Source organism: Phoxinus phoxinus (genome assembly GCF_949152265.1).
Source record: "Phoxinus phoxinus genome assembly, chromosome: 19".
NCBI classification, from domain to species: Eukaryota; Metazoa; Chordata; class Actinopteri; order Cypriniformes; family Leuciscidae; genus Phoxinus; species Phoxinus phoxinus.
The window spans coordinates 29,522,007-29,539,542 of record NC_136894.1 but is presented as its reverse complement, the minus strand read 5'-3'; the positions used below and the strand labels follow the sequence as shown (position 1 = coordinate 29,539,542).

The following is a 17,536-nucleotide window of genomic DNA, read 5'->3' as shown; positions in this document are numbered from 1 at the left end:
TTCAGTTGCATTATTTTGTTATAAATTGTTGCTTTTATTTTATTATTATTATTTATTATTCTCACCGATAAGTCTTTGCAATAGTGTGTGTGTGTGTGTGTGTGTTTCAAATTCCTCCTCTCCTTTCATCTCTGTCCTCAGCCCACAGTGTGTTGTAATCATGCCGGTCTCCTGATGTGTGTATCTTTGATGCCCACTCAGCGGTCAGGCGGTGGTAGGTGGCGTCTATAGGGCTAGCCTGAGTAAAATCCAGGGAGTTTTGGTACTCCATAGGTCACCAGGATTTCCCCTTTTTTTCCAAGCCAAATCTCCCTCTGTCTGTGCCGATATCTCTGTGTTAGTTTAAACATGGCTACCGTAGAGGTTTGTGGTCGGCAGGCTGGCAGGTACTGGACTCCTACAGCCAGCGGAGAGCTGTTGGACAGATTTAATGTCCTCCAGATGAACGATGGAATTGATCTTCCAGTTCTTACCTCATTACAGCTGGGAGACATCCCAGAATTCCTCAGTGTGGCTGGACCGCGGCCACACATTCCCTCAGCTGGTTCTGTGAGCTGCCTCGTCAGACCACTTGTAAATGTATATATGTGAAAATGAAGTGACATTGAATTTAAAGCTATTTTAAAGATTCCTAATTTTGTTTTGGAACAGGTTTACATGCATTCAAGATAAAAAAAACACTTATAATATACTTTGCAGCATCAGCTCTTTTCTCACAGTGTCTGAAACGGTTCGATCAAGGATTCAGTCTCTCTAAGCCCCGCCTTTCAGATAGTCTGCTCTGATTGGTCAGAAGGCCTAGTCTGTTGTGATTGGTCGACAGCTTGTTACGCCTTTTACATGCACAAATAGCTCAAATACACACTGCATGAAAAGTAATATTTGAAAAAGCATAATGGGGCACTTTAAATTTGACATGTATTTATTTAAAAAAAAATTATTATCCTCTGAGAACAGCAGCTTTTAGAACTAAAACTCTTGTTAATAGCAGATAACCTCAAAATAGCCAAATATCGGATAATTAATGTGCCTGGCAGGAATAACTAACGTAATCTGTTTTCTCTTTCCTCTCAGCATCTGAGCCCAATCTGAAGGTCCGGTCCAGACTCAAGCAGAAGGTTTCTGAGAGAAGAAGTGGACCTATACGCCGCAGAGACGGCAGCGTTCTCGTCACGCCGATGAAGAAACGAACTTTAGAGCTAACAGGTGAGCGGACAACAGGTGCTTGAGCTAAACCACCTTCTTTCTGCAACACAGATCAGTAGCAAACTATGTGAAGAGAGGCTTTGATGTTGTGGGCGGAGCTCACAGTCAAGACTTCCTGTTTTCCACTTGTCTAGATTCTTCAGCCAATGAGAGCCCTGCAGGTTCTGGACCGAGCTCACCCATTGGCTTGTGCAGCAATGAGAACGGAGCATCATACCGGTCCAGCACCAGCCAAATTGAGGTACCAAAACTTTTTCTTTTTTTTTAGATTATATCAAATTAACATTTGAGTACAAACATTTTGCTTGGCTTTATTATGACTAACCTCTTCACATGGGAAATGACTAACAATACTTGTGGGATGCAATTATTAATAAAAATGTCTGAATATCATTGCATTGGAAAACAAAGTATCAAAGCAAGTGGCAAATCTGCAACCAGATATTGATATATTGATATATTGATATATTGACGCTTTTCTCAGAACTCACTGACATTTCTGAGCCGTTTTTGCAGTGCAGTGTTTTTGTGAAATGTTTTGCTTGTAATGTGGATTTGTGATGTTTTTCTTGTCTCTCAAAATAATTGCCATTTGCTTTGTTAAATTTAATGCAATGTCATTCTTACATTTACGTACCAGTCCTCTGTTTAAACTAACAGGTTATCCCCTTCAGCACACAGCTGTGGAACTGTGGAACGGTTTTTCATGCGCTTGCGTGCAGTTTTGAGCTCATGATTGCATTTTTGGGAACTGAACCATACACAACAAAAACTGAAACTAAATAAAATCCTCCATTATAGTCCCGTGCCTCATTACTCTTATCAGACTATGAGGTGAACGAGTCGCGCCCCCGAATGATTGGTTGTTTGGAGCTGAGCGTACACAGACCCCGTCCCGGGACGCTCGTACCGTCAGCCTGACAAACAAACACTGCATTTAAAACCACATTTGATGCTGTAGAGTTCTAAGAAGTTCGAAGGTGTGTGTGTGTGTGTGTGCGTGCGTGAGTGCGTGTATGTGCATGAGTGTGTGTGTGTGTGCGTGAGAGTGTGCGCGCGTGTGCAACTGTGCGTATGTGCAACTGTGTGTATGTGCGCGTGCATGCGTGTGTATGTGTGTGTGTGTGTGTGTGTGTGTGTGTGTGTGTGTGGCAGTGCTGTGCTGAACTAACTGTGACAGCTCTTTTCCGCTGTGGTTTCTGGCTGCGCTGGCGTTTGGGGAAGGGGGTGAGGGGCTCCGGGATGGTGAGGTTTATTTCTCCTGTGAAGTTCTTCCCAAGCATTTCCTCATGGGCAACGGGCCAGCGCACTCTCCTCCTGTAGGCACACACTCTCCTCCTGTAGGCACACACACACTCCTCCTGTAGGCACACACTCTTCTCCTGTAGGCACACACACTCTTCTCCTGTAGACACACACACTCTCCTCCTGTAGGCACACACACTCTCCTCCTGTAGGCACACACTCTCCTCCTGTAGACACACACTCCTCCTGTAGACACACACACTCTCCTCCTGTAGGCACACACTCTCCTCCTGTAGACACACACTCCTCCTGTAGGCACACACACTCTCCTCCTGTAGGCACACACACACTCCTCCTGTAGGCACACACACTCTCCTCCTGTAGGCACACACACTCTTCTCCTGTAGGCACACACTCTCCTCCTGTAGGCACACACTCTCCTCCTGTAGGCACACACTCTCCTCCTGTAGGCACACACACTCTCCTCCTGTAGGCACACACACACTCCTCCTGTAGGCACACACTCTCCTCCTGTAGGCACACACTCTCCTCCTGTAGGCACACACACTCTCCTCCTGTAGGCACACACTCTCCTCCTGTAGGCACACACTCTCCTCCTGTAGGCACACACACTCTCCTGTAGGCACACACTCTCCTCCTGTAGGCACACACACTCTTCTCTTGTAGGCACACACTCTTCTCCTGTAGGCACACACACACTCCTCCTGTAGGCACACACTCTCCTCCTGTAGGCACACACTCTCCTCCTGTAGGCACACACACTCTCCTCCTGTAGGCACACACACACTCCTCCTGTAGGCACACACTCTCCTCCTGTAGGCACACACTCTCCTCCTGTAGGCACACACACTCTCCTCCTGTAGGCACACACTCTCCTCCTGTAGGCACACACTCTCCTCCTGTAGGCACACACTCTTCTCCTGTAGGCACACACTCTCCTCCTGTAGGCACACACACTCTCCTCCTGTAGGCACACACTCTTCTCCTGTAGGCACACACACACTCCTCCTGTAGGCACACACACACTCCTCCTGTAGGCACACACACACTCCTCCTGTAGGCACACACTCTCCTCCTGTAGGCACACACACACTCCTCCTGTAGGCACACACTCTCCTCCTGTAGGCACACACTCTCCTCCTGTAGGCACACACACTCTCCTCCTGTAGGCACACACTCTCCTCCTGTAGGCACACACTCTCCTCCTGTAGGCACACACTCTTCTCCTGTAGGCACACACTCTCCTCCTGTAGGCACACACACTCTTCTCCTGTAGGCACACACTCTCCTCCTGTAGGCACACACACACTCCTCCTGTAGGCACACACTCTCCTCCTGTAGGCACACACTCTCCTCCTGTAGGCACACACACTCTCCTCCTGTAGGCACACACTCTCCTCCTGTAGGCACACACTCTCCTCCTGTAGGCACACACTCTTCTCCTGTAGGCACACACTCTCCTCCTGTAGGCACACACTCTCCTCCTGTAGGCACACACTCTTCTCCTGTAGGCACACACTCTCCTCCTGTAGGCACACACACTCTTCTCCTGTAGGCACACACACTCTCCTCCTGTAGGCACACACTCTTCTCCTGTAGGCACACACACACTCCTCCTGTAGGCACACACTCTCCTCCTGTAGGCACACACTCTCCTCCTGTAGGCACACACACTCTTCTCCTGTAGGCACACACACTCTCCTCCTGTAGGCACACACTCTCCTCCTGTAGGCACACACACTCCTCCTGTAGGCACACACACACTCTTCTCCTGTTGGCACACACTCTTCTCCTGTAGGCACACACACTCTTCTCCTGTAGACACACACACTCTTCTCCTGTTGGCACACACACTCTTCTCCTGTAGGCACACACTCTCCTCCTGTAGGCACACACACTCTCCTCCTGTAGGCACACACACTCTTCTCCTGTAGGCACACACTCTCCTCCTGTAGGCACACACACACTCCTCCTGTAGGCACACACACTCTCCTCCTGTAGGCACACACACTCTCCTCCTGTAGGCACACACACACTCCTCCTGTAGGCACACACACTCTCCTCCTGTAGGCACACACTCTCCTCCTGTAGGCACACACACTCTTCTCCTGTAGGCACACACTCTCCTCCTGTAGGCACACACTCTCCTCCTGTAGGCACACACACTCTTCTCCTGTAGGCACACACACTCTTCTCCTGTTGGCACACACACTCTTCTCCTGTAGGCACACACTCTCCTCCTGTAGGCACACACACTCTCCTCCTGTAGGCACACACACTCTCCTCCTGTAGGCACACACACTCTTCTCCTGTAGGCACACACTCTCCTCCTGTAGGCACACACACACTCCTCCTGTAGGCACACACACTCTCATCCTGTAGGCACACACTCTCCTCCTGTAGGCACACACACTCTTCTCCTGTAGGCACACACTCTCCTCCTGTAGGCACACACACTCTCCTCCTGTAGGCACACACACTCTCCTCCTGTAGGCACACACACTCTCCTCCTGTAGGCACACACTCTCCTCCTGTAGGCACACACACTCTTCTCCTGTAGGCACACACACTCCTCCTGTAGGCACACACACTCTCCTCCTGTAGGCACACACTCTCCTCCTGTAGGCACACACACTCTCCTCCTGTAGGCACACACACTCTTCTCCTGTAGGCACACACTCTCCTCCTGTAGGCACACACACTCTCCTCCTGTAGGCACACACACTCCTCCTGTAGGCACACACACTCTCCTCCTGTAGGCACACACTCTTCTCCTGTAGGCACACACTCTCCTCCTGTAGGCACACACACTCTCCTCCTGTAGGCACACACACTCTCCTGTAGACACACACACTCTCCTGTAGGCACACACACTCTCCTCCTGTAGGCACACACACTCCTCCTGTAGGCACACACACTCTCCTCCTGTAGGCACACACTCTCCTCCTGTTGGCACACACACTCTCCTCCTGTAGGCACACACTCTCCTCCTGTAGGCACACACACACACACACACACACACATCCCTCTGAACTCTTACGAGAGGTGACATCGTTGACACTGCAGACTGGTGGTTATGTGACAGTGGGACCATATTCAGATTTTGTAAATGAAGCACACACTACTGTACTGTTGATTGTCTGTGTGACGTAACGTGTCTGTCTGTCTGTCTCCTCCAGCGGTGTCTGTCCCAGAGCGCCGTCCTACAGACGGATGGATCGCTGTCCCTGTTGAATCTCTACACGTCCCCCTCTCTGCCCAACCTCACGCTGGCTCTGCACCCTGCTCACGCACACCTCTGCGTAAGTTCCTGTGCATCGTAGACACGCGTGAACGATGAGGTCAGACTACAGCGAATGAACACGTCACAATACTCTCATTTAAATAATTATACGCAGAATAAAGGGGCGGGGCCTGGCTGATTTTTAAAAAAAATAAACGTAATTCAAAGGGAAATTTTTCTTTCTTTTTCTGACCTCATTGACATATTTTTTTCTTGTTTTTAGCATAAACTCACTTCATTTTTATATTTTTTATAGACTTAATATCTTGTCATTTTCATTCTTCAGTAAATGTATCTTGATTTAAGAATTTTTAGATATTCGTGTTGGAATATTCAATATTTTAGAAAATGTAAAAAAAAAATACTAAAGGAAGGATATATTGACCAAGATACAAAAGTATGCAATCAAAAGTCAAGAGATCTCAAACACTTTTCATCAAATAATTTTGCTCATTCATTTTACACTGTAGCTTTGTATGCCAACTATCGGCTCATTCAATGTAGAGAAACATGTGAGACACTGTTGATACTTAAACGAGACGAGCTTGGAAAGAGCAACCTCTGAGAAACACGGCTTTCCTCTGGGAACGAACACAAAAGCAGCATCGCCAGCTCTCGTTCTGCTGCGCAACAGACATGAATAGATCCTGCAGAAAGAGCAAGGTATTTTTAGGAGACAGTGAGACACAGAGTCGCATCTATTTGCGGAGAAAGCACAAAACACTATGAGGAATGTGGCGGCGCGTTAGGAGACCAATCGTCTTCATGGAGCGCTTGTGTTTTGAGAGATGTTTGCTGAAGGTTTAGGTGCAGATCTCATTTTCTGCTTTCACTGAGTGCTAGTGTTCAGTCCCGGCTGGATTAATGTACAGCCCTGAGGGCTCGTGACCTCTGACCCCTGGGATCTTTAGCCCTTGGGTAAATACAGCGCTCGGTTTAGGGTTTCAGACTTTCAGAGTTTAGCATCTCGTTCATCACGGGCTGTTAAAAAGCTCAAGAAATTGTGTTCGGAAAGCGCGTAACATGCCAACAAATCAAAACACGGATCACTTTTACCATCCAGACGAGAATACTTTCAACACTTTCACATTTTAAAATAGTGGAGTGACTCACGAGGGAGCTCTAAACGCAGCTCGGTAATTACGCGCACCTTGTGGACGCCGCCGACGTGAATGCTGACGGGATGTGTTTTAAAAAGAGCACAGTTATTAATATTTCATATGCATGAGGCATTATGTAAGTCTCTCATGCTTGACTGAAACTTTGTCTTTAAATGCAAAACTAGGGGAATGTTTTATGATTTAGAGCACGTCGCCTTTAAAAGACTTAATATTCAGTGATATCATTATTATTTGACTGCACTGACACTATCGGATGAACTATGAATTATGACACCTCTGTAGAGCTGCTTATAGCCGAAGCCAGTTTGTTTCATAATTGAAAACATTGACCATTAATAATAACAAGCCAAGTCAAGCCACATTTATTTATATAGCGCTTTTTACAATACAGATTGTTTCAAAGCAGCTTTACAGAGATAACAGAAAAATAATGCAAAAAAGTTTGTTTCCAGAAGAAAATAGCGTCACAGTCCAGCTTAAGTAAGCTCAATTTAGTTCATATATGTATATATATATACCCGCTCTGGAGTAAACCGTGATGTCATCGTCCAGCTCAGTTCAGTTCTTGTATAATAGGCAGATCAATATTATTGTTGAATATTACATTTAATGTCCCCAACTAAGCAAGCCAAGCCAATGTCAACAAAGGTGGAAAAAGGCGACAGGGTACGACTAGTAATTATACCTAGACAAAATACAAATCTTCAATAACACTCTTGCCTTTTAAAAATCTTCAATAACACTCTTGCCTTTTTTTGTGTGCTTTGATCCGTTGCATCTTTACTAAACTAAAAGTTTGCTTCATCGATTCTACTACTGTGAAGCTGCTTTGAAACAGTCTGCGTTTCTCAAACGCATCGTGAGCTAAGTTGATCGTAGAGTCCATTGGATCTGGAACGGTTCTACGAACTACCGTATTTTCCGGACTATAAGTCGCACGTTTTTTTCATAGTTTGGCTGGTCCTGCGACTTATAGTCAGGTGCGACTTATATATCAAAATTAATTCTGACTGACTGAGATGAACCAAGAGAAAACATTACCGTCTACAGCCGCGAGAGGGCGCTCTAGTTAGCGGAGTTGTTCAGAAGCGACACTGAGGAAGAACTCAATGGATTCAGTGTTGAGGAATGAGATCGGGAGCTTGGTGAACTTGCTGACCGGTAACTTGTTGGACTCGCTGGCTAATGTTAATTTAGCATATTCAGCCTCAAAGGTATATGTTCTTTATGCTATTGTGCAGCTGAATAACTGTTAATGTGTTACGCTAACACACCGGACACCTTCAGCCTGTTGTTCTGTGTGCTGTTGTGGAGCTGAATAACTCGCCTTTCCAGATTAAATGTCTGTTCTTGCTCTTAGTTTTGTGAAAAAAATTTCGAAATAAATGCGACTTATAGTCCAGTGCGACTTAAATGTTTTTTTTCCTCTTCATGACGCATATTTTGACTGATGCGACTTATACTACGGAAAATACGGTACTTACAATGCTTTTGAGAAACGCAGCACTGTGTTTAGACAAATGTGAGCTGATTTGACCTGGAGTATGAACAGCGTTTGCCTGATCTCTCCTCTGTTAGACGGGTACGGCGCTGAAGGATCGGGGCACAGAAGGTCTGGCCGCGTGTCCCGTCTCGCTGGAGTCGAAAGTGAGCAACGGACAGCAAGCGCTCCTGCAACACCTGCTTCTGAAGGAGCAGAGACAGCAGAGGATGATCTCGCCCGGTGAGCAGATCCTACAGCAACTGCACACATCAGTGGAGCCGGCAGAACTGCAGACGCCCATACTATAGAGACTTAAAAAACTAAATGATAATAAAATGGCAAAATCACAACCTAAAATCTAAATGAAAACAAAAAAAAAATATACAAATCAAAACTTTTTTATTAATACTTTATGTGATTGGCCCTTAAAGCCCCCCCTGTGGTGAAAATCCAGCTTTTAATGTTGTTTATGTGTCTATGTGGTGTTTTTAATACGCTTTAAGACAAACCATATGTAAATTCATAAGTCGACAGCATTGCTGAGTATTTTCTCCTTAAAACTGCAGTGAACCAAAGACAGTCTCAAAAACACGGTTTGAAATCGCTGGTGTTTCTGACGTCACAAACTACCTTGTAACCAATCAGATCAACGTGTGATTGTCAACCAGTGGATCTCTGAGTGAGTGAGTGGAGGCGGGGCTCATTTGCATATTAATAGAACCGCCTATACTAAATGAGGCGAGGGTGTCGAGTTACATTCAAGCTATTTTAAGGCATTTTTCAAGGAAAAAACTTTTAAATATACGTTTTTTAAGGGATATAATGATTGATTACAGCGGGACTTTAATAGTTCTTGCGTTTTTTTTTTAAGTTGAACTCATTTTAACTTGAGAGACGCTACTAAAAATGCGAGCGCAATGGTTAAAGGCGTCCGTCTAGCGCGTTTACATTGAAAAACAATGGAAGAGTAGCGCAGTGGAATGGATAATCTCCATCCGTGTGAACTGATGTGTGGCTCATGTTTGATTTCTGTCCGTCCAGTCACAGGCAGCGTCCCCGTGCTGTCCTCGTCTCCTCTGGCGATGAAGGAGCGTGCGCCGGCGAGCGCTCGCGTCAGGTTACCGCGCCACCGACCCCTGAACCGCACGCAGTCGGCACCGCTACCGCAGAGCACTCTGGCCCAACTCGTGCTGCAGCAACAACACCACAACTTCCTGGAGAAGCAGAAACAGTTTCACCAACAGGTTCACATCAGCCAGGTAACTTCACAACACACACATAATGCCTCAAACCCCACAGGAAAAGCTAACGTTAGAAAACCTTCCACATGCATGAGAAACTTTTCATTTTTGTACATATTTTCACATGGACTCAAATAAATGGGAAGTGCTTTAAGTATAGTCTTTATTTCTACAGCGCTTTATACAGTACAGATTGTTTCAAAGCAGCTTGAACACTAATAAACAGGAAAATCAAATCAAATTGGAGTCAAAATTCACTCTTATGAATTTTCTTATGCTCATTATATGACAATAGTGTTATTATTCAGCTTGAGTCAGTTCAGTGTTGGTTTAGTTTAGTTCAATAACAGTGTAGGGATCATTAATTATGAAACAAGTTCATTTTAGCTGTAAAGCTCAATAACAACATGTTGATGTTGCAAAATTGGTCAGTTATGAAACTATAAAGCGGCGCTACAGAAGACGATATTGTCATCATCATCATCTGGATTCAGTTCAGTCTGATCGTGTCAGTGCAGTCGCATCAATAATATTACTGAATATTAAGAGTCTTTAAACTCTGCTGATTGAGGGTCATTTAATGGACAGTACGTCGTCAAAACAAAAGCACTGTCATGATTTATCACTTTGTAATAGATTTACTGGATCTTAAATATGCCAAAAAAAGACTTTAGTATTTCGTTTGAAATGTCTTTAAATGAGTTGAGGTTTTCTTAACGGTGGCAAAATACAGCTTGGGTTGTGAAGCTTCGGTTGTTCTTTTAATCCCCACAGTGGATGTAGTGAAGGAGAGCGATGACATGATGATAGATGGAGTTATGTTTCATAAATGTGTCTTTCAGAGCTGGTGAAGGACTGCAGCGTTTTCACAAGATTCCAGAGTGTTATCTGGAGTGTGTGTGTGTGTGTGTGTGTGTGTGTGTGTGCCTGTGTGTGTGTGTGTGCGTGCGTGTGCGTGTGTGTGTGTGTGTGTGCGTGTGTGTGTGTGTGTGTGTGTGTGTGCGTGTGTGTGTGTGTGCGTGTGTGTGTGTGTGTGCGTGCGTGCGTGTGTGCGTGCACGTGCCTGTGTGAGTGTGTCTGTGCGTGTGTGTGTGTGCATGTGTGTGTGTGTGCGTGTGTGTGTGCGCGTGCCTGTGTGAGTGTGTCTGTGCATGTGTGTGTGCGTGTGTGAGTGTGCGTGTGTGTGTGTGTGTGCATGCGTGTGTGTGTGTGTGTCTGTCTGTGTGTGTGAGCGTGTGTGAGCGTGTGTTCGTGTGTGTGTGTTCGTGTGTGTGGGTGTGAGTGTGCGTGTGTGTGTGTGTGTGCGCGTGCATGTGTGAGTGTGTCTGTCTGTGTGTGTCTGTGTGAGTGTGTGTGTGCATGTGAGCGTGCGTGTGTGTGTGTGTGTGTGTGTACGCGTGTGAGTGTGTGTGTGTGTGTGTGTGTGTGTGTATGTGAGCGTGCGTGTGTGTGTGTACGTGCATGTGTGATTGTGTGCGGGTGTGTGTGAGCGTGCGCACGTGCGTGTGTGAGCGTGCATGTGTGTGTGAGTGTGTGTGTGTGTGTGTGTGTGTGTGTGTGTGTGTGTGAGAGAGACCCTGCAGTGTATCAGTGTTCCTATTAAGAGTTTTAAGGGTCCTTTTCTCTTAAATGACTGTGTAAATGGATCTGACTGATGCCTCGTTGAGACAGGAAGTGAGTTAATACAAGGAGAGGAAGTGAGTAAGTCCCAGCAGGATGTTTTACTGCAGCTGCTTTTAACTCATTTAACATTTAGACAGTCAAACATACAAGATTTTTAATCATAATTATTTATGTATTTATTTATTTTTGTATTTTATTTTATTTTGGAAAATGGTCAGTAATTCAGTAATGAAAACGGTATATTTTGCAAAGCTGGGTAGTAAAAAAAAAAAAAAAGCTTTATTTTTACCCCAGCAATACACCCAGTTCTTTATTTTAGTCTTTCTTTCATTTCCTGAAGGCCTAGGAGAGGATTTTGCAGGCAGACGCTGGCGGCACTTTAACACACATGCATCCGCGTGTATAATTTAGCCACTTTTCATTTTACACAAAACTTTTACAGCTGCTATTTTTTCGGGGTGGTATTATTTTACCCTTTTACAGCGGGACTGAAGCCAGACCGGGCGGCGTGTTCGGCGAGCGGCAGAAGACAGATTTTATGACGGCTCTGACCACATTTACAAGAAGATATCAAAAAGAATGAAAGAGCATCTTAATGTGTCACTTCTGATCAATTATGAAGACGCATAACTGAACTCAATGCTGGAATATTAATTGTGACACTGTTTCAATTTCCAAAAGTACTTTTCCAAATTATTTTCTCCATAAGAATCAAATCAATTACCCCATTAGGTTTTAAACAGTTAGAAAATCGATTTAAAACTGTGTATCTAAAGTGTTGAATGTGTATCTAATGGAATGAACTACACATCCCATGATGCTTTGCGAATGATGTAATTGAATCCGCTATGATGATGCATTATAAAACTCTCTCATGTGTTGTTGTGTAGGTTCTGTCTCAGTCCATCGAGCAGCTGAGGAACTCCAGCACTCATCTGGAGGAGGAAGAGGAAGAAGAAGAGGAGGAAGAGCACAGAGAGCCAGAGGTCACATCGCCCCCTGCTGGAGTCATCCGCAGCCGCAGCCTCAGACACACACACGCCGAGCCCAGAGCGATCCGGCTGAAAACTGAGCCCGAGGATGGAGAGATGGAGGACGGGAGAGAGAAGGGAACGGGAAGAGACACAGGTGAAGAACAGAAGGAGATTTCAGGCGACGCCGAACGCTGTCTCGAAAACATGACGGAAACTGACGTTTGAAAAAGAAAAGAAAGAAAGAAAGAAAGAAAGAAAGAAAGAAAGAAAGAAAGAAAGAAAGAAAGAAAGAAAGAAAGAAAGAAAGAAAGAAAGAAAGAAAGAAAGAAAGAAAGAAAGAAAGGGTTGAATCTCATGAAAATTGTTAATATGTCCAGGTCATATTTAAAAAATATATGTTAAAAAAAATTATTTATTTTTGCTTAAAGAAAATAAAGCCTTAAGATTTTTCATCGTGACTTATTTTTAAAATGACATTTTTTAAACTTATTTAAAACTATTATATATTTTTTGCTTTGTGACAACTGTTTTTAAAATTATTATTTTTGAACTTAATTGAAACTATTATTATTATTATTATTTTTTTGCTTTTTTTTTGGCAAATTGGTTTTTTATTACATTTTACTAATACATTTTACTAAGAAGTTGGGAGATAATTACTGTAATACAGTAAAAAAAATAATTTCAGCATAAATGAAAGGCAGATATTTCGAACAAATACTGCACAATGCAAAAAATACTATAATGTACCATCAATTTTGCATTACATTAATGACATTTGTTTAGCTTTACAGTAAATAATATTATTATAATAACATCTTAAATCTGACCTAAAATGAGGCTCCACTTACTTTTGATTGTGGGTGAAATGTGACCTGGACATTTAGAATTGAGGATCAACCAAAGAAAAAGAGAGATAGCAAGTGGTCAGAAAGAAAGTGAAGTGCGATACTGAACAGAAAGGTATGAGAGTGAAGATGTGCTTGTGTTCTGTGCGTCTGGGATCATCCTCATGGAAACACTCACTCAGTCGGAGTTCGCCCTGTTAGTGTGACACTGTATGTGACCTCTGACCTCTGTCTCTGCTGTGATCTTCCTTCTCGGTGGTTGTGGTTGTTGTTGTTGTGTGTGAAGCTAAATAAAGAAAAGCAATGAGCACAGAGCTTCATTTGCCCCCCCACATTAAAGCAACAGTAGCACAGCAGCTGTTTTTACAGCCGGCCTCGTGTGAAGGGTCGTCTGGCTAGAGGAAATGATGCGGCCAGCTTCTCTTTTCAGTGTCTGTCTGAAGGGTGACGCGCAGATAAATGACGTCTTGAAATCACTGTGTTGTGAAACCGTATGCCAGTCCATACACACACCACAATTTAGTGAGACTTTCAATTGGCGAAAGTAAAGGAACACGTATTGCTGCGATGAAAAGGTTTCGCGCCTGATTGAGACGAGATGCTTCCTGCTGTTGTCTGGAGGCCGGATTCACCAAAATCTTACGAAAGTTACAAAGTTTCTTCAGATAAATTCATAGGAATGTTCCTAAGTGCAATTCTCAAGAACATGTATGGCGCTCTCATACAGAGGAAACTCAAAAAATTTGAAAATGTGCAAATAAAACTTAATTTATTTCACTAATTCAACTTAAAAGGTGAAACTAATATATTATATAGACTCATTACATGCAAAGTGAGATATTTCAAGCCTTTATTTGTTATAATTTTGATGATTATGAAAACAACAAATTCTAAATTAGAATATTGTGAAAAGGATTTCATAAGCTGTACGCCATAATCATCAAAATTATAACGAATAAAGGCTTTAAATATCTCACTTTGCATGTAATGAGTCTATATAATATATTAGTTTCACCTTTTAAGTTGAATTACGGAAATAAATGAACTTTTGCAGGAAATTCAAATTTTTCGATTTGTGTAATTTCAAATTCAGAAAAAAGTCACATGATGCATAATCATAACCGATCATTGTTTATCGATTACTGGTATTACTTTTAGAGAGCTACTCGTGCACATCCTTAGCATTTCATTGAGTTACTATTATAGTTTTCATTCATATTTTGAATAAATTTTTATGTATATATATATATTTTATTTTTATTTTAAAGTTTTATGGTTTTTGTTGCATTTCTGACATTTTTATTACCGTAGTTGAAATATATCTCTTGTTTTTTTTATTAATTTTTATTTCAGTTTTAGGTTTTGAAACTTTTGAAAACGGGTTTAAAAGTGCAAGTTTTTGAAAACGATACCGTTATCGTCTAACTACTAAAGCGCAAGTGTGTTTCTTAACAAAGTGACATCGCCATCGTGGATCCGTGAGAACGACGAATTAAAAATATTCTCAGGTTTTGTTTTTGGAAAAATTGTAAGAACTTAAGAATGTCTTCTTAACTCTATTCTTAAGTTATAAAAGAAGAAGAATGTTTGGTGAATCCGGCTCCGGGTTTTCTGTGTGTGTTTACACGATGAGTCTGTGTTTGTCAAGGATTCAGTGATTCGGATCAGTCGGTGTTGGTGTTTCGATGTGTCTTATGTCTTGCCTGTTGTTTGATTCTCGTTTGTTAGTGAAGAAAATAAAATATAATCGGCGTGAAGAGCCAACGAGAACTTTGGTATCGATGACGAAACCTTTTGTCCACGTGACGTAGGCTATGTAGTAAAAACACTGATATTTCACGTCCATATCATCGAAAGTTTTCATTTTCACGATGACGCCAGCACGGATCCTCTGAGATGTATAAAGTTTTGTGAATTTGCAATATCATGATTTTGTGATCGTACACTGTGTTCGCGGCCTGCGAGATGTACAGCACAGAATTAATCGCCGTCACTAATCGCACTAATGAAATGAATGATTGACGGTTTCTTAATCATGTGGCCATAAAAGTACAACAAAAGCCTGTTTTTACTTCACTGCTATGTAAATAAAGTTTATTATCCACTGTTACGCTAGATTGAAACAATAACTGCATGAAAAGCCTCGGGTCGAAGGTCATGTTTACGTTGACATTATAGTTTTAAAATAAAAGTTGTTTCTGAAGCTCCTCAGACTCGTTCATTATTGCGGTTTGGAGGGTGGGAAGGTGATTTCTGCGCTTTCTCTGGGGTTGACCTCGCTGTCTTTGCCTCTGCCACCCTGCACATTTTTCCCACACCGCCTCACGTCTCAGGGTGATGTTGAGGGAACGTTACGTTAACCTCTGGTGCTTGGGCAGAGCTCAGGGATCAGGTTAACCCTTTGAAGTGTGCTTGATCTTCTGCCTGCTATCAAGGGAATGTCTCTGACTCAGATATACGACCATCACATCACAGACGTCTATGGGAGTAGGAATGCTGCAGGTTCAATATACGTTAAGCACTATTGACAGCACTTTTATTTGAAAGAAATGATTTTTTTTATTTAGCAAGGGCGCATTAAATCGATGTAAAGTCACGGTTTATAATGTCACAAAAGATTATATTTCACATTAATGCTGTTCTTTGGAACTTTCTATTCATCAACAAATCTTTAATGTATCAGGTTTTTCACAATAATATGAAGCAGCACGACTGTTTTTAACATTGATGATAATCAGAAATGTTTCTTGAGCAGCAAATCATCATATTTACTGATTTCTGAAGGATCACGTGACACCGAAGACTGGAGGAATGATGCTGAAAATTCAGCTTTGATCACAGGAATACATTACATTTGACTATATATTCACACACACACACACACACACACACACACACACACACACACACACACACACACACACACACACAAACAAAACAAGATTTAAAAAATATTGGACTCATCCCTCAGCTTTTAAAACAAGCAAAAACTGGTTACAGTGAGACATTTATAACGTATGTGCATGAGGCAACACTTGCATGTAAAAATACACAAAGTTTTTTGAAACTATAGCCACAAGTCTTAATGTGATGACATTATACATTAGCATGATACAATTGCTTAGTAACCTTGTCTGTGAAAAGTTATGAGACCAAAAAGTAAGTTTTAACATCCAAACTCAAAATCCTAAAAGTTCCTCAACTTTTTTTACTAATAATGAAACCTGAGCTTTGTAGTGCGATCCAGTTATAGCAATGTATGCTTATCATCTGATCAACGACATGATGACTGCATCTAGTAAACGAAAAATTTGTCAAATTGATATGTATTTCCCAAGCAGGTCCACGAGCCCCTGGAGATCGACTCCTGCAAACCGACTCCTTCCTTTGCTCGGCTTTGAGACCTCGACTCAACAAGAGTCCTGTTTTCTGCCATGCAGCTCTTATTCCCTGGAAAACCCTGTGGTCAGACCTCCATTTGACATCACATCTCGATTTCAGCAAGGGGCCATTTGGTTCTCCACAAATAAAAGCAAACATCATTCATATATAGATTAGGAAATGCCTCAAAATAGAGGAATTATCCACCCGCCCCCAATTAGAGAGCCTTCCACCTTCCCGCAGAGGTATGCCATTCATCTTGGGACTCACCAGGGTTTCCCAGCGGCAGCAAACAAGCCCACCTGCATCCCGAAGCCAGCTGTGAAAGCAAACTCAGCGCTGCAGTTTAAACGCTTCAGTTTGCAGATATTCTGGCTGTAGGTAACATGTTAGGCCTCACATAACCAATTCATGTTCACTTCAGTGCCACTACCAAAGACTTTCGGTATACAAAGACGGTGCAGTCATGAAGAGAGAGCGCAATATGGCGGAATAAGTCCCGCCTCCTAAATAAAACAGACATTCATCAATCTATAAAGTTAATGCGTCACTGCAGCTGCACATGCGCATCCAGCCTGAAAAATTATTTTTTTGTCATGATTTGAGCGTTTAGAGACAAAATGTCAGATTTCATTGGTTATTTTAAATATGAAATTTAATTGTAAGCCTGGTGAATTGCTTTGGAGAATTTAATGTTTCCCCGTCCGAAGAGATATGAGTTGTACTTGCATGACTGGAAAAGCTGGCGTTTATAAGATGGCAAAGATTATGTAAAATTCACTTTTATATTGCTTTTAAACACATGTATGTGTCTGCAGTGTGTGTACACAACCAACCTATTGTTATAACAAAAGTCCACTCCGTTTGATAAATCTGAAAGTAGCGCTGCATAACGATTAATCGCAACTAATCGTTTGCAGAATAAAAGTTTTTGTTTACATCATATATGTGTTGTGTGTGTACTCTGTAAAATAATTATGTATTTATAAATACACACACATGCATGTATATATTTAAAAAATATTTACATGTTCATATACATTTTTTATATTTAAATATAATTTATATTATATATAATTATAAATACTTAATATATAAATATATTTTTTT

At 42.5% G+C, this 17,536-nt stretch overlaps 1 protein-coding gene across 3 annotated transcripts in view; it reads left to right on the top strand.

Moving 5' to 3' along the window:
• LOC306987110 (histone deacetylase 9-B) overlaps positions 1-13,352 on the top strand; it is a 34,172-nt gene extending 20,820 nt beyond the window's left edge. For all 3 annotated transcript variants that reach the window (XM_079591139.1, XM_079591138.1, XM_079591137.1), the window contains exons 6-11: positions 1,075-1,206; positions 1,341-1,447; positions 5,652-5,774; positions 8,455-8,599; positions 9,401-9,618; positions 12,114-13,352. In XM_079591139.1, coding sequence (XP_079447265.1) covers positions 1,075-1,206; positions 1,341-1,447; positions 5,652-5,774; positions 8,455-8,599; positions 9,401-9,618; positions 12,114-12,422 — 1,034 coding nt within the window. In that variant the 3' untranslated portion in view covers positions 12,423-13,352. The remainder of the gene's footprint in view (positions 1-1,074; positions 1,207-1,340; positions 1,448-5,651; positions 5,775-8,454; positions 8,600-9,400; positions 9,619-12,113) is intronic.
• The last annotated feature ends 4,184 nt before the right edge of the window (positions 13,353-17,536 follow it).